The sequence below is a fragment of the Ctenocephalides felis genome, unplaced genomic scaffold (genome assembly GCF_003426905.1).
Source record: "Ctenocephalides felis isolate EL2017-DRISC unplaced genomic scaffold, ASM342690v1 CF-g0.4_SCAFFOLD_03570, whole genome shotgun sequence".
Lineage (NCBI taxonomy): Eukaryota > Metazoa > Arthropoda > Insecta > Siphonaptera > Pulicidae > Ctenocephalides > Ctenocephalides felis.
This window is the reverse complement of record NW_020539724.1, coordinates 22,452,548-22,471,573: the sequence shown is the minus strand read 5'-3', so window position 1 is coordinate 22,471,573 and position 19,026 is coordinate 22,452,548. Positions and strand designations below refer to the sequence as shown.

At 28.8% G+C, this 19,026-nt stretch overlaps 1 protein-coding gene across 3 annotated transcripts in view; it reads right to left on the bottom strand.

Annotated features, from left to right (window-relative positions):
- The window catches only part of LOC113382796 (protein kinase C, brain isozyme-like), a 116,410-nt gene extending 111,977 nt beyond the window's left edge, over positions 1-4,433 (bottom strand). For all 3 annotated transcript variants that reach the window (XM_026621028.1, XM_026621027.1, XM_026621029.1), the window contains exon 1: positions 3,978-4,433. In XM_026621028.1, coding sequence (XP_026476813.1) covers positions 3,978-4,198 — 221 coding nt within the window. In that variant the 5' untranslated portion in view covers positions 4,199-4,433. The remainder of the gene's footprint in view (positions 1-3,977) is intronic.
- Positions 4,434-19,026: the final 14,593 nt, after the last annotated feature.

The window sequence follows — 19,026 nt, the reverse complement described above, 5'->3', positions numbered from 1 at the left end:
CAGTTTACACATAAATCTAAAGTTTTCCAAAGCATTTGAGAAATATATTTTCAAACAAAAATAAGACTAATACAATTAGGTTTAAATATGCTTTGGTTCTAACTGAATCCTAGTGGGATTTTGCCTTAAGACAAGTTATATGAACTTTCCGACATGGATAAATAATCAACTAATCATAAAAAATCAATATATTAACTTATGGGTGATTTATAAGTATACCGAGTTGGCGTAAAGCTAAATTCTGAGGCACTATTGTAGATTATTCAATTTCGTAAAAAAAAATATTACACATTTGTGAAAACAAACACGTGTCTAATACATAAACGGAGTATATTTCCCAAAAACGCGGCCCAATAATTCGCTTTAGAATCACTTTTTCATCAATAATATTTTCCATCGCTCATTAAGAAAAGGTACTCTTTCGCCTTACAAAATTTTGTTGAAAACATCGAAAAAATAAATTTTAAGAACCAATTACGCAGAAACGGCCTAGCCGATCATTGCCAAAATATAATCAGCACGATGCCCCAATGATATCTTTTGAATAATTATTGAATTTTCAGAATCGATTCAAGAATTTAGGCTAAAACTTAGACGAAAATGTTTGCACTTTTCTGCAAATCCTGAATAAATGACTCAGTCGATTGTAAAAAAATATTAACATGAGTCCTTATTAAATTTCATCAAATCGCTTTTAAATGTCTAAAATCGGTTCAGCTGTTTTAGCCATACATACATACATACACACACACAAACTTTTTTCAAACTTGGTGTCAATAGATTCAGAATGACTTGAAACGACGCAAATACATAAACATCTCATTCGGGAGGTTGAATATATATTTAGTCTTAACTTCGGACATTTATTAAATAATATAACAAAAATCCATAAACCACCAGAACTTTTCTCATGCTTCTTTTTTCTTATTAAATATTTCAAATATATTTTCGCTACTTTTGGCATCAATAGAATGTGGATATTCAAAAAGATATTTATGAAACGATAAAAGAAAAAGAACTCCATGTACCTGACAGAAATTCAAATATAATATTCGTATTTTATATGAAATGTGTAATCTTAAAGAATTCTTAACAAAGTTTGGATTGACCTAGAATCGGATGAGGAATTTGTATTTGTTCTTCACCATTATATGATTTTATATTAGATTATTGAATACACATTTATGCCCAAGAATAAATGAAACAAATATGTTTTATCTATACTTTGTGAAAGAAACCAGCCGATATCAAGAACATACATATTATAAACCTACGTATTACATAACCTTTATAAAAGCTAACATGTGGGTGGTATAAAAAGCACCAAATGAACCTTTACTATGGCAAAGGTGTAAATAATAAAAAAGTAAATAAGTTAAAAAGCAATTACACAAAGACAAATTAAATAAATAGTTATTCCAATCCTGCTGATGAGTGACTAAATACCCGATCAGGGTTATATACAGTGTTATCTTTGTAAAAAATGTACCCATGAAGTCAAATTGGACTTTTGTGACCCGTCATACCCTGCCAATATACTTTTTTTACTTCTTATACCCTGGCTTGAAATATCAGAGAAACATAAAATTATATAATAGTCAAACTTTGTATTAATATAAAATTTCTAAAAGTTTCAGTTTACCTAATTGCAGCTCAATATTTATTTCAACAATGTTTCCAAATTATGCTTTCCATATAATTTAAAAGCACAACTTTCTTCGATAATTAATTCTATTAAGTTCCATTTAAAATTGTATTCTGAGTTTAGTAGAAAATTGTTCCTATTAACTTCGTAATTAAGTTCAGTAAGAGAACTTTGTAAGGTTTTCATTCAGGAGATTAACTTTATAGGTGTTGGAATCTTACTTGTAGACTATTCTTAGAAAATATATTAAGCTGGAAATCTATTGCAAGTAATTTATTTCTGTTAGGCCGTATAAATATATACATAGTTTCAAATTGGAAAAAAAGGAAAATAACTAGAACGGTTTTGATAGAATCTCGATTATTAACATATATCGGAAAGTTCATTCAATTTGCCTTAGAATCAGTCAATATTACGAATGAAATGTATATAACATTTCCTTATCTATGGATTAAACGATAATAATTTCAAACCAATATTAAAATTGTACTGCTAATAAAAGTCTTTCTTCACTTAGGACTAACTCAATGGAGGCAATCCTAACCTACTTATTTTTTCCTAATTTGCTTATAATCATATTTTTCTATTTATTTATAATCTTTATTTTTGTATCTTTATTATTTGTTTCTTTTAATTGCTTTATTTAATTTTTATTTTGTGTATACATCACACATTAGCATATAGAATCTGTATTCTGATTGCTAATTATAAATAAATAAAAAAAACTAATAAAAGTGTACTACTATTTAATGAAAATCGAACATGAAATAAACATAAACTTAACCAATATTTTTAAAATTGTGGTTATTATTATGTTTAAAAGCGAGTTTGTTTGTACCAGTAAGCTGCAGTTTTTAATAGTTAGAAAAAAGAGTTAAATTTTATTGATAAGCATGGTACTAGATTATTTACACAAAATACATTGCATTAATTTAAAAAATCCAAAATAATTATTTATTTAAATAAATTACTATTTTCACAAGTACTATAGATTTAATATATAAAAAGAATAAATTTACAGAACACATACGATGTTCTTTTCAAAGAACGTAAAAAATTTTAATGCATTATATCAGCGGTTTCCAACCTGTGGGCTCGCCCCCTCAGGGGGCGCCAGGTTGTTCTAGAAGGAGCGCGTACAGAATACTATTATCGAAAATATTTCAACATTTTAGAAATGTTATCAAAAAAAAATAAATAAACAAAAAATAATTAGTTTTTATGCATATTTTTACATAATACATAATATCATATTAATTTGTAGTCTGATAATAACAGTTGAGTTTTTTATAAAATTAAACTGTTGAAAAAATTGAGGTGGAGCGCAACATTTTTTTTATTAGAGCAGGGGGCCGGGTGCAAAAAAGGTTGGAAACCTCTCCATTATGTCTTTAAAATATGGCTTATGATTTTCAATTTCTATATCTAAGATGGACGTGAATTTATAATAATTAAAATTATTTGTTTTTTCATAATTTCTTACTTCTGCCATCGTAACATGCTTTGTGTCGAAAATATTATTCTTTATATCATTATTATTACCATAAATGCTGCCCGAAGGCAGGTCCATAGTTTCAGAGCCCCGAACATTGATTTTTTACCGCCACTTTGTATATATAGTCTATATTTTGTCATTTTGTTACTCAAAGGTACTTCATTAAATTTTGCTAACTAGTGGTGCATTCGTGCCTTCAGACAAATTGCTGGAACTTACCGTACCAAAAATTATTTTTTTTAAACAAAGATTCAAACATTCTTTAAATTTTAAGTTTATTGGGACGGTTCTCGAAATCGTCGACGAAAAATTGTCTCCACACATACACACACATGCATACACAAACATCAATTTTTTCTGAGGTATGCCAAAATGTTCAGAAACCTCTGAAACGCGAAAGATATGTAGAAAATTTCATTTTCGATTTTTGACCCATCATTATAACTTACCCTACGGGAAGTTAAAAGAACAACAAAAATTTGATATATTTCATCTTTCGTCTCAAGAAGAACCAAGAACTTTGTTTGGAGTGCGGACTATCTTAAAGTTAATATTACGCGCTAAAATTTTCAAAGATTTTCTTTTCATCAATTTGGAAGCTTTTGAGCCCCTGGAAGCAAAAAATTCGGACCACACTAAAGTATACATATATGCGCCATTTTCGTTCCTCCGGATCCACCAGTTCCTTCCTGCAGAATCCGGTGTATACACGAATATTGCGCAAACTATGCAACAGACATTTATATTTTAAAACACGTTGCATTGTTCAACATCAAAAAATGAATTTTAATGATTTATTTATAAAAATAGTGTTTAAAAAATTATTTATTTACTTACCAAATGAAATCCTTGCAATGCGAGCAGAACGTCGGTTGCTTGAAAAATCTGGGCATAAACTTATGGTCTTTGACGTTGTAAACGTTTTTCTTCTTGAGGGCCCCCTTACGTCCGCGTTGGAGCCCCTTTTTGAAATAATCGCCGCCCTCTTCATTTTCGGTTGACGATTTATTATTCGCATCTGTTTTGTTTTGACAAGCCTCTTGTTGCACGTCCGCCATATTGGCACACACTAACACTCACTCGCGGTGGTAAAATTTGAATTTCCTCAGAAATTTTCAATTAGTCTGTAATTCAGTAAGGGATAAATGATAGAACGAAATCCATTGTTGAAAACTTTAGCTATTTTGTTGACAATGTTCGTGTGTAAACGTTCGATTTGTATCAAGTTTATCTGTTCAAATGTTTTGATAGATCAGCAAAGCGACCATACCCCACAGCGGTTGGACTCATACTGATTTTTGACAGAACGTGCGCGGACCGCGTGCGCGGAACTGCCTTGACTTCGAGCTGAGGCTTCACAGGAAGCGATTACAGATGGAGACTGAATTTTGTTGTGTCATATTTTTTTTTATTATGGTTCAATTCTGGAATTATCAAGGACACAATATAAATATTTTTTCATTTTTAAACACATATTTTCTTAAAATTTTGTACAACTGGAAGCTTTTTTTATTTCCATCAAATTACAACTACCTAGAAGGCATTCAGTAAATATTATAACTGAAATAATAAATAATTTTTAACTTCCCGAAGGAGAAGTTTATGTTTTCATAAAAAAATCCTATTTGCTAATTTTATGTTTTCTCGATTTCGAAAATTCAAAAACCGTTCAAAAGATATTGGTTGGGAATCATGCTGAATAGTTTTTGGTAAAGATCAGCCGGGCCATTTTCTTGTAATAAAGTTTTTGAAAAAAAAAATTACGATTTTTATTATTATTTTTTGACGGTAGATACTATAGTCTTTTAGATCATACTAAAATATCGCAGCCCTACGACAACTCGTTTAGCTTTAAAAATTCGTCAAAGTTTGCAAAAATTAGTATCGTTTTTTTGGCATTTGTCAAAATTAGATCTTTGATTGACGTTTTCTCAAAAACGCCTGAACCGATATTAGAAATTTAAAAGCCATTTGATGTATCTCAATGAGGACTACCATTTGCCAGTTTTGTGCAACGATCTGCCGAACCGTTTCTTTGCAATTTGAAAAATAGTGTTAAACATTTTGTCCATATTTAAGCTCATACTACTGAATCGATTTTGAAAAATCAAAAACTACTCGAAAGACATTAGTTGGGAGTGATAGTAATTAGTTTCAGGTGAAAACCTACCGAGCCGTTTTATGGAACTTTCTTTAGCGATATATATCATGGTCTTACAGAACTCACTGAAATATTACGGCTTTACGACAAGAAGTTTAATTTTAAAAATTCATCAAGAATAGTTTTTTTGACGATTGTTAAAATTAAAATTAGGCGATTTACTTGGTACAACGATAGAGTTCTTGATCTTAACAAACATACTAAACCATTAAAGTCAAATGGAAACTGGTTCAATTACAAAAATGGTTGATTTTTTGCTTTTAGAAAATACTCCGAGTTAACGTGATCGTTCGTGTTCAATTATGTATAATAAATCCACCCGGAATACTTTCAATCACTCATAAATTAATTTATATTTTATTGATTAAGTCGATTATTTACACATATCGGGAAGTTCATGTAACTTGCCTCAAGGCAAAACACCAATACCAACTAGTTTAGAATGCTACCCATTGGTAGTATTTTAAGTTTGTAAAATATATACAGAAAATAATTAAAAATATAAATTGTAAATTAACTATGCTAAATCTAATGGGTTTATTCTTCTAATTCTATTTCTATTATATTCTATTTGTAGAAAGTAGGTTTTTCTCAAGTTTATTTGGATGGTTTTCCTATCTTCCAGGAACGTAGTTGGATGCCTCCAGTATTTTCTTAAGGATTTTGTTCTGAGATCTCTGTAGGATGTTTATGTTGGTTCGAATTGGACTACCCCAAAGAGAAGTCCGAGAGAGAAAGTCCGTAAGTCCAATATTAGATAGTTTAGACTTGGAACCCAACAGCCAGTATAGTTTTTTGTAATTTTATTTAAGGTGAAATCGTTTATTTATAATGTGATTTTTTCATGCATGTCTTCTGTCCAAATAAAACCCGAAATATTTTTTGTGTTCAACCCAAGGTAGTTGAATCCCATTGATTGTGACGGGCGGACATGTTTCCATCTTAAACGTGAAAGTGATTTGAAATTCCTCATTCTTGCCTTCCCCAAAAACTTGTTTCTTTACACCAATGCAAGGTAAATGCCTTTTTGAAGATTCTAATCGGACGCTTTATCGCAGCCTATCGGTCAAACAATTAGCATTATTAATCATTGGTACGGACTCAAAGAAACGGTAACAAAATTTGTACTCATATTAAAATCTCTATAAAATATCTGATAATTTGATATTCGTATGTCTAATGATTATTTTTAAACTTTTTTTCTGGATCTTCAAAACCACTGGACCTGTCTTCCGTGAAAAGTGAAATATTTCCTAAATCACTCAAATCGGACGTTTCATTCTCGCAAAAACTAAATGCACTTTTTGCCCTGCATCTTCTGAACGGCTGGACCTGCATTTACAAAAATCAGCATGTATCCCCATTTATAGCAATTCAATGTATTCTGAATCATTCAAATCGGTTTATCGAAATCGTCACCAAAAAATTGTATCCGCACACAAAATGTTCCTGAAATGTAAAGAGGTTCTGAAAAGATTTGCGATTGCTATACGAAAAATTGAACAAAGATTTCAATAAATAATACCGATGAAACGGTCTGCACGATCAAAGATGAATAACTGAGAGTTTTAGTGAACAAATTCAGATAGTTGTTTATTTGATATGAGGTATTTGTAGTAATGTAATTGGATTGGTTTTTACAATATAATTGCCCAAAGTCAAAATGGACCTTTGTACCTCGCCCTACCAGGTATTAAAAAAAATCTTCTCATAGAAAACTTTTTTGTATAAAAATCTTAATTGCTCACAATCAGATATAAAATTATTTGTCCTGATATTCACAAATATAAATACATATTATGTGTATATGTTAGTCATTATATATTATGGTTGCAATGACTAAAAATATGCCGCGCATGCAATCTGAGACTCTTATCCTTCTCAGGATAAAAACATTTTCCGCGCCTATTATTTTCAGTTATTTTCAAATCATCGACAGGTAAACATATGGATTGAAATAAAAATATACAATAAAAAATAAGTGTTTTAAATTTTAAACATTCATTATTTTTAATATATCAATTGAAATTATATTTTCGCGTGCAAGTTGTGTTCCAAATTAAAATATATATTTTGAATTCATGAATCAATTTCTTGTTTTTTTATTTTTCAAGCTATATTTTTGATGGTAGTACAGGTAAGCAAATTTGAACTTTATAAATTTAATTAGTATTGTCATTAATTATTATATTTTCTTAATTGCAATAAATAAAAGATATTTGATTTTCTTGAATATATTCCAATGTTGAAAAAGCAATACGTGCCAGTTTTAACATATGGTATATAAAATCAATATTTTTTTAATTTTTAACTTCCATAAGGAGTTTATGTTTCATCAAAAAATCAGATATTTTCTCGACGTTTCAAGCCATTCTAAATCGAATGAGACCAAATTTATAAAAAGTACGCGTGTGTGTATGTGAGCCGATTCTTGATCATTTTTCAAAATTAAGCTAAGCCGATTTCAAAAATTCCATAGCGATTTGATATTACTCGATAAGAACGTAGATAAGCCCTTCCGTTTCTTTGTAAATAGCAAAAAAGTGAAAAAAAATTCATCCACGTTTTAGCAGGCAGTTATTAATCGATTTTAAACATTCAAAAAGAGCTTGAAAGATATTTTTTGGGAATCGTGCTGATCAGTTTTTGGTTAAAATCAGCCGGACGGTTTTCTCAAAATAGTGTTAAAAAAAATCGACTATTTTTATGAAACTTTCTTTGGCGATAGATATCATGGTCTTATAGATCATACTAAAATATTACGGCACTAAAATCAAAGTTTGAAAAAATGAGCAGCGTTTCTTTGACCTTTAAAATTAGACCTTTCATCGACATTTTCGCAAAAACTGCTGGCTGGATTTCAAAAATTTAAAAACCATTCGTAGAAACTTGATAAGTACCCGCGTTTGTGGGTTTTCCTTTTCAATCGGCTGAGCCGCTTTTTTGTAGTTAGCAGATAAGAAAAAAAATGTCGTTCACATTTTAGCCGCAAATTCTTTATCAGTTTTAAAAATTTTAAAACCACTCGAAAGAATCAGTTTAAAATTTTATCCAAATATCTAAATGTCAATTTCGGTTGATAAGTCAATTATCACATCTATCGGGAAGTTTTTGCAACTTGCCTTAAGTCAAAATTCCACTTTCAACTAGTTATCTCATTAAACTATACCTAAAATTAAAATATACTTGTTTAACTATAAACTATACGAAATATTTTTAACCATAGATTATTATGCAAACTAGTCAGCAAACAGACTAGAAAATATATCATAATAATTTTTTACGTGATCTTTGGTACATAATTCTAATAATAATAATAAACCATGACTAGAATAATAATAATTGTTTACATCATTGGATTATCATTGGATAAATCAATCTACTACAGGCATTGATTTATGATTTATCAATTATATTCAAATAATACATACAAAAGTCAACTTATATAAATTATTTACGACAATTTTATTTAAAATCTGATTATCCATAATATAGGAGATAAATTTTAGAATCAAATGTTATTGTATTTGTTATTGTATTGTAATTGGGCTCAATTGACTAATTTTGCACAAAAATAACATATTACAAAGAAAAAATAATCCACGAAGCCAATATCATAAAAGCAAATTTGTTTTAATACATTTTTCCAGGCCATGTGCTTTAAAGAAGTACATAATCTAGCAAAAAAGCAACCAGTTATTAATACAAAAATTGAATAAGATATAAATATTTATATTCATAATTTTGAATATAACATCAGAAAGATATTCAGAAAAAATATATTTTTAAAAACTAACCAAATTGATACCTATCTAATATTTTTTACAAATTACTATTTAAAAACAGGTTAAAATTAAAACTAAAATAAAAAATTGTGTGTGTGTATTCAAATTCAGTATTTGTTTTTCTTATTAAAATATGATATTGTTTACCCAAATATATGTTCAATAGCATTTTGTCAATTAAAATAAAAAATTCTGTAATACTAAGTGGACTTGAACCCGTAAAATTCTTAAGTCTTAGGATAATAAATATTTTTAGCAATCATTATAGAACATGAAATCGAGATTTTTTATGATATGAAATCAATATGGCAATTTGCCTTTCACAACGCAGTGCCCGAAGGGGATATTTTCAATTGTAATTACATTTTAATCTGTGATTGATATTAAGTTTACCGAAGGCAATATCAGCTATAAGTATATATTTGTATAAATACAAATTATATGTATATGTTCATGTATATAAAAATATATCTATATATGTACATAAAAATATGTTATATATGTGCAACAACAATATTTGAATATAGTGGGCAAAAGATATAAAGATAACCACACATCGCCTTAAATCGGACGACTTCGCTACTGTTAATTTTGCAACGGAAGTACCCCGCCTCTACGGCGGGTACGACTCGTCATACGAGATTTTCGAGATACGAGCCGCCGAAATTGCGGCTCATTTGCTTTTTTCTACGAGCAAAATTCGTGATACAAGCTACCGAAGGTTCATAATGCAACAAGTCGCTCCTAGTGTATTCGAGAACGTGAATATTTTTGGAAAATTGTATTTGATCTTAGCAATAAATGTTTAATTTCTTTTTATTATTAAAAAAACATTATCCTGGAACGAATTAATGGTATTTAAATGTATTTATATGAAAAAAATTGCTTGAGAAATTCGACATTCGAGCGTGGTTACGGAACGAATTAAGCTCGTAAGGCGGGGTACCACTGTATTTCATTTTGTTGTTAGTCCTTTTGTTTTTGATCACGGTTGTTTAGTTCACGATGCCTGTATATAATTTTAAAGTATACTTCACGAAATTTTTTCATACGATGCATCGTTATTTTTAAGTTAGACTCAATTGTTTTTTATGTACCGTTTAGAATAGCTTACATGTGGTTGAGGTAAAAAGGATCAACAAAATTTTTATACTCGCGTGGTGTGAACAATAATAAACTAGTAATTGTTTTTATTAAATTCATGTAGGTTAAGTTAGAGTAATCGTCTAAAAATCAAGAATGAAAATTTTGGCATATCTTAGAAAAAAATGAAGTGTTTGTTTTGTGTATTTATGGATACAATTTTTCGTCCACGTTTCCGGAGACACGGATCAACCGATTTGAAATATTCAAAACGCATTCGATTTATATTGAATGTTATTTGTTCTGATGTAGTCGGTTTGGTTTTCACAGTATAATTGCTATTAAATTTAAATTATAATTATAAAATTAAATTGGACCTTTGTGCCCCCTCCTATCCTATATACATATGTATATTGATATTCTTGCATAGAATGTGAAATGTGATATCTAGTTTTCAGTCGCACTAAATGAACAAAATTAATTAAGAAATTCAGTATTTACTTTCGCGTCCCAACTATTTTTTCTTTCCTTTTCAATTTTTCTATATTTTCCTCAGCATAATGTTTTCAGAAGTTTCAAACTATTATAAATATGCCACTGATTTAAACTATTTACTTCAATCATTTTCCAAGAAGCAAGATGATATAACGAAGACAAAAAATATATGATATAATGCTGTGCATGTTAAAGGAAAACAGCAAGATCCTCATTAGATGCTAATACCGTCTTCAGTTCTTAAATTGTTAGTCTTATAAGAACATGTATTATAACATGTAATAAAATATATTCATACATATAAAATATACATACGATATAAACGCACTTACGTATTATAATGAGTTATTAAAATTATTTTTGTACCGTATCAAATTTCGCAGATTGAAACTTAATTTGTGATTTCATTGTGTTTCGTTTTACAAATAAAGATTTACTAGATTAAATATATCTGGATTACAAGAAATAATACTCAAAATATTTATATATTTCTGTTGAATTTTTATATTAAATATTGAATTTTATGAGTTAAATAGAGTGTTTGAAGTATACTTTATTCATAAGAAAAATATTATATTGTTTGTTACTTTGTTTACGGTTGCCGAATTGTTCACTTGCAAATTCAGTTACATTGTAATATTATTTATTTGCAAGTTTAGTTGCAAATTTATATTTAAAAAATTAGTATATACATAATATTAGTTTTATACTAAAAGTTTTTTTTATCAAAAATATGTTTTCCAATAACTATTTTGTTGATTTGTACTTTTATATATTTGAGTCGTAATAAAGAGCTTATAAAATCGAAGATTAAATTCTATAGATCGAAATGCAAAAATTGTAGTTAAAATTGTATAATTATGGTTGAGCAAAGAGTGACTGACTTACTTCATTACATAGATATACTTGATGTATGATAATACAAATTATTTTCAAGCTCCATGAAGGGACCAATTTGAGCTAAAGATTTAATTTAAAAAAAAAATCAAAATGTTTCCGTATTTTTACCAATTTGTGCTTGAATGATATCAAACTTAGAAATTTTGTTTCTTTATCATAAAAAATAATAGCCAACAGTATTCTATGTCGATATAAGTGAAAACTAGAGGTGTATGGCATCATGCCTTAAGGCAAATTGCTGGAACTTTCCGTACCTTAATGAAATATTCGAGGAAAATGAAATGTTTTCAAATAGATTATTATAAATACAGTAACATTATGTAATATTTAGGAGAATAATATAAACTGAATTACAAAGTTAAAATTACTTATATAAAGTATATAAGTGAGCTTTAGAATTTTAGCAAAAATTAAAATTAAAATCTGAATTATTTGCAATATAAAAAAAAATTTATGAAAGAATTTTTTTTTCAAAAGCAACTGTTTTGTCAACACAAGCAAAAAGTTTTTTGAATCATTCAAATCAGATGCTTAGTTCTCTCAAAAACTGCAATTTTTTGTACATTTAGCTCTGTATCTTCGAAATGGCTGGACCTGTCTTTGCCAAAAACTAATCACCAGTTCTCCCCACCATTACAAATTGAATGCTTTTAGATCATTCAAATCGGATACTCCGTTCTCTCAAAAACTCGATTTCTATTTTCTTCACTCTTTGCTCCGTATTACAGTATCTGCTGGACCTGCTTTTGCAAAAAATTAATCAGCACATTTTCTTATCAATAGGATTCGAATGTTTTTTATACCATTCAAATCGGTTTTTCCTCACAAAGATTGCATATTTATATATTGATTATACCTATATCAATTAAGATAATAGCAATTATTCCACATGTAATAAATCTAATATACAAATATTACAGAAAAAAGGATCGATAAAAATTGATTGAACAGATATACCATTATATTTGTATTTTATATTGAGCAACTTTATATCACATATTCGTATCATTTGCGGAAATATCGAATTACATATGTCATTACATTTATTGTAAGATTGTATTCGGTCCAAAACAAATAAAAAAAACTCGTCTAATGATCATTCGATATATGTAACAAATTGGTAAATTCTATACTTTGATTTAAAGATACTTTATTTAGTAGAAAAATACCAATCGTTATAAATGCAATATTGTCATTTAAATTGTGGCTTTCAATTTCAATAGAATATATTTCCGCATGGTTACATTTTTTCAATGTTAATTAATTTAATTCATATTATACTCATAAACAAACCAAATCTTCGGAATGAATTAATAAAAAAAATGTTTAAAACTTGTAATTTTGGTACTGATAATCAGTTATCTTTTTCTATTATATTTTAAGAAATATTGTGGATTATTCTAAAAACTACAGAATTTTTTAAAACTTGTAATTCTGTTGCTATAACCAGTTTATTAAATCCTGTAGGGTAAAGTTATAGTAATCGCAAAAAAACGAAAACGAAATTTTTTATATTTCTTTACGTTTCAAAGGTTCAACATTTTGGCATACCTTAGAAAAAAATTATGAATGTGTGTGTGTGCTTGTGCGTGTGCATGTATGTGCGAATACAAGTTTTCGTGATTCAACCGTTCCGTAGATACGGGAAAAAAAGTGACAAAAATGGTAATTCAATTTTTGAGAGAACGGAGCGTCCGATTTGAATGATTCAAAAAACATTTTATTTGTATTGATAAAATGAAAAACTGATGAAATTTTAAGGCAGGTCCAGCGGTTTTGCAGATCCAATAAAAAAAAGTAAAAGTTAGCCATTGTTAGCCAGATTTTATAGATATTTTAATAATAAGAACGAATTTTTATTGCATTTCTAAGGGTTCCGTATCAATGTTTATCCATTATACAAGGACCCACTAACGTATCGCGATTGCTTTAAATAGGTTCAAAACTTTCAAAGTATTTCGAAGTATTAAATAAATTCAAAATTTTCAAAAAGATCAAATTTTATCAAAACTTTTAAAAATCTCATAAATCTATTTTTTCTAAGTTCTAAAAAAATTATTTGTTTTGAAAAATTTAGTTTTTTGTACGTGAAGTTACACAATGGCACAATGACATGCGCTCCTTTTAAACAGATTTCAAAAACATTTCAATTAATATCAGTTTATACATTATTGAATAGCAATCAGAACACGTTGTTGTTCTATAGCTGTTTGTTCAAGTTTTCAACTCAAGTAGTTCGCTACTTGAGTAATAAAGTGGGCATGGAAGAAGACCCTTCATTTGAGCATCACTATTTACTTCCTTAGAGAAGATCCTGGTTGTTTCTTCCTGAGTCTTCTGGGTTGAGAATTCGAAAGCAACGGTAGTATGCTTGTTCAGGGCCAGTCCTGGAGTCCTCAACGCCCGCATGCCAGTTTTTTTTAGCTCTTCCCTCCTCCCCCCAATTATGTTAACATTTTATTATTAAAATTATATTAACATTTTTTCTAATACTTTTTAATCATTCTGGATTTAGTAGACAAAAAATTAGATATAATCTAAAATAGCATGAAATACTACTACAAGAAATATTATTTAAAACATCCAAAATTTTATCGTAAACTTCTCCTAATATATTTATTTCCTAGTATGTAATTATCTTTATTTTCCCATTGTGTATCAAATTGTTAATTTAAAGTTAAATTGTTAACGTATTTTAAAAATATTGTCCAAAATTTAGAAAATGATTTGAAAAAAATATATTTTTCTTGAATGATATTAAAAAAACTTCATATTAAATTTCATATCAAAATCTCATGTTGGCGCCCCCTAAATCGTGCGCCCGCATTTTTCGCATTAAAGGAAGGAGAGGCTCTTGCCCTGCTTGTATTTACATAATCATGATGGCAAACAAAGTGATATGTACTTCTTTTACTAATTACTTATTGAACTGTCTCAATATAGAGATTATTATGCGGGATTTGATTTGGCACAACACACCATAGCCCGAATCTTACATTTTTAACTTCCCGTAGGGCAAGTTATAGTAATCGCAAAAAAATCGAAAATGAAAATTTTTGCATTTCTCGACGTTTCAAAGGTTTCTGAATATTTTGGCATACCTTAGAAAAAATGGATGTATGTGTGTGTGTGTGTGTGTATGTGTGTGTGTGTGTATGTATGTGCGGATACAAATTTTCGTCGACGATTTCGGGAACACCGATCAACCGATTTGAATAATTCAAAAAACATTCGATTCGTATTGATAAGGAGACGTGCTGATTAGTTTTTGGCGAAGGCAGGTCTAGCCGTTCCGAAGATACGGGGCAAAAAGTGCCGAAAACGGTAACTCAGTTTTTAAGAAAACGGAGCGTCCGATTTTGATAATTCAAAAAACATTTTACTTGTATTGACAAGGTGAAGAACCGATCAAATTTTCATAAAGGCAGGTCTAGCGGTTTTGGAGATCTAATGAAAAAAGTAAAAAAAATGCCATTTGGCGGTCATAAATCATCATTAGACATATGCACATCAAATTATCAGATACTTTATAGAGATTTTAACAATAAGTATAAATTTGGTTTTCATTCTTATGGGTTCCGTACCAATGTTTACGCGTTAGACGGCGACGCGGCGCTTACGCGCTTTGATATTTCGTCTTTATGCAGTTAAAGCAGTACGATTGCTTTGAAAAAAAGGTTAGATCTTGCAAAATATGTCAAAATAAAGAAAACATTTTTTTTTCAAAAAAAAAATTCAAAAAAAAGTAATTTTTTGTCCAATTTATAGTCTCTCACAAATCTTATTTTTTCGAAGTAAAATTTTTTCAAAAATGTTAATCGTTTTTAAAAAAATAATACTTTTTGGTACGGGAAGTTCCAGCAATTTGCCTTAAGGCACGATTCCTTAATTGCCTTAAGACAGAATTCCACTTACAGCTAGTTCATTGTTTTGTTTGTAAAACAAAATTTAATCCCTGATTTACTAGCGCATCAATTCCATATTATATTATATGGCATGTAATATAATATGTCGAAATGGGTTTCATGGAAACGTTGTAGATAAGAACTTTCTTGCTTTGAGGGATAGCTTTGAGTTACATCCTAATAGTCAATAGAGTTACCTAACCTTACTCTTGCTGTTTTTTTTTAAATTTATAATATGTATACAGTTCAATTTCAGATCCAAAAATATATCAAGGTATTTAATAGTGGAGACTGACTGAAGGATATTACTATTTAGATCTTTTTACCGTAAAGGTTATTGCATTTGACTTGTATTCATTAATTTTTCTCCGCTTATTGGACCAAAGTTTATTTGCATCTAGATAATTTGGAGTCAGTAGTCGTAATAATATAATGATGTTCATTGTTCATTTTTTCACAACATTCTCGGCTGATTTTAAAAATCTAAATATAGTTATATTTTATACTTTAATAATTTATTTATTTTTATCTTCTATTTATTTATTTAGTTAAAATTATTTGTACTTGCAGTTTTATTTATATTATTATTTAGTTTTATTTAGCATTGAGAAGTTGTTGTTGAATAAAAATTACTCAACCAAATTCTTATTAAACTAGTTGAAAGTGACATTTAACCTTAGGCAATACTTAATCAATCGCAATTCTGATTTAGATAAATGTTTCATCGAATAATATTTGAATTTTTAAAATCTACTCAACCGTTTTTGAGAACACGTCAATGCAAAGTCAAATTTTAACAAAGGTCAGAAAAAGCTACTCAGGTTTTCTAACCTTGATGACTTGTCGTAGGGCCGCAATATTTTAGTATGTTTCTAAAAAAAATCATAAATGTCGTCGAATTTTTTTGTTAAAACTGTTTATTATAAGAGCACGTATGAGCAGATGTTCACCAAAAACTAATCAGTATCTTTTTCAACCAAATCTTTCAAACAATTTAAAACGTTGACATTTTTTTTTTCACTTTTTTGCTATTACCAAAAAAACGGCTTGGCTGATTGTCGTGCAAAACTGACAAATGCTTGTCCCAATTGAGTTACATCAAATGGCTTTTAAATTTTTGAAATCGGCCCAGCCGTCGATGAAAAGTAAAAAATCTGTTCACACACATATACTTTTTCCAAATTTGGTCGCATTTGATTTAGAATGGCTTGAAACATAGAGAAATCGTAAAGTTATCTAATCGGATTTTTGGATGAGAATACAAACTTCTCCTTCGGGGAGTTCATAAATAAATTCAAAAAGTATTCACTTAATTTAAATACTCATTTATAATCAACATCAAGAAGTTCGTAAAATTTTTTTTCTCAAGATGTAAGGAACTACTTTCACTTGTTTTGAAATATAGCTTTCAAATTAAATATTTCATTATCACTCACAAATTAATTATATAAGACGTCTATTAGTAAATCACTTTTAGTACTTTATATATCTAAGTGTATAAGTGCAAATAATTGTATCCACATGTGTGCATAATTTATATTTAATAACCTCCGTTGTAGAATCAATAATCGATTGATTTGCTGTTTTAAAATAGCCAAGTTTGTTCTTAATTTGTTCAGAAGTTTGTTCTTAATTTGTTCCAGTAAATCTATTTCTGTACATTCTGCTCAGTAATAAAATATATTTGATAAAAAAAATTGGTACTTTGAAATTTAATTTTTTTGTTGTTGTTTTTTATTAATTTTATATCATTAAATAAATAACTTTATAATGCAACTTGAAAAATTCAAATGTTGCAATTCAAATTGAAATTTTTAATACTTGATTTAAAATTATTTTCAATATTTCTAAAATCAAACATCTTTTTTAGTGATTGAACATACCGGGGCATTAACTTCAACATTTGCAAAACTTGGATAAATCTCCAAAAAAAACATGAGTTAAAAGCGACTATTATTAGCTCACAATTCGGAATACTTTTTTAAATATGGAAGAATCATTTACACCTATGACTGATTCATCATCAATGCTAGATTATCTATCGGACAAGTTCTATAACGTTTCCTCAATTGATACTTTAGATGATGTCTTTGAAGGAAATAATTATTTTATTACAAATTCCGATATTCAAAGGTCCAAGTCTATGAAAAATTTAGCAAAATTAAAATTAGAAGAATCTTTGACAACTATAAATAACGCTTCATTAAATAATTTGTATAGTGGTAATAAAAATTATATGGAAACTTTGAATTTGCCATCTACCGCAACCCAAGTTGACGTAACTATTGAACATTCTGAACCGAAAAAATCAATCGACGATCATTTTTACAAAAGACCTTCACATTGTAACAAAATATTGGCGAAATCAACAGCATCAACTTCTGATGCACCAGCCCCTGAAAATACATACAAGATTAAATCATCTTATAGCAGATCTAATAAAATTATCAAGGATCTACAGTATAATATCAAATACATTCAAGGAAATTTCTCATCTGGAAGTACAATCTTATTTGAAGATGAAGAATTTATACGAACAGATGTAGATGTAAATTCTGATAAATTCAAGTATTCAAATGAATGTTGGTATAATGATAAATCAGAAAATAAAATAAATGATCAAAATACATCGGCGAATAGAAAATTTGATTCTACTAAACTAAGTCAGTTGATTAACATGGATGAAACCACCAATTACAGAGAATTTAATGAAGTGAATGAAGCTGTTTTCATAGACATGATTTTAAACGAAGCACATATTGAAAATGATCATGAAGTTAAATGGAGGAAATCGCCAATATTTAAAATAACTAATTCTAACTTTGAATCAGAGTTGTATCCAGATTTTGATACCAGGAGATCACCGTTTTCAGCAGATAACCTGGCTATGTCCCATAAAAATGCCGAAATTTTAAACTCTACAGTTGGATCTGGAGGACATCCTTCTATAGATGAAATGACAAAACTATCTGTTATCAAAGAAGAGAATAAAATTGATGGCGAAAGTAGAAGATCGTTGACAACCTTAGATCCTTCATATCTAACTGTTGGGATGACATGCGATCTATCTCCAGCTCGAATGAGTGCTGAATCAGCATCAGAAGCAAATTCTTTAACTGGAACCAGCGGTTTTCTAAGTGGTCTACATATCAGGCAAGGATCTTGTGGTAAAAGCAGCAACCTTTCTTTTGAAAGCGGCTGCTTAAGCATTAATCCAGGAACAAGGTAAATACTGTATCAATAAAAATAGTAAAAAACAAACGTTTCAAAAATGTTGAAATCGACAAAAATCTATTTGTTTAAGTTTCAGAATCACTAGATCTCTTCTTGTATTTTAATAAGACTCGATTTTCTATTCCAGACTGCATTTACATAGAGTACGTATATACACGAACGATGCATGATTCAATGCAAATTTTCTATAACAACTATTTCATACATGTACATCAAACATTTTTTTAAAAACTTTCAAAATAAAATATGTATAAATGATTTTTACAAAATTGCTGTTCTGTTTTAAAATTTAATAACATTAAGAATAAACTAGTGGGGCGCAT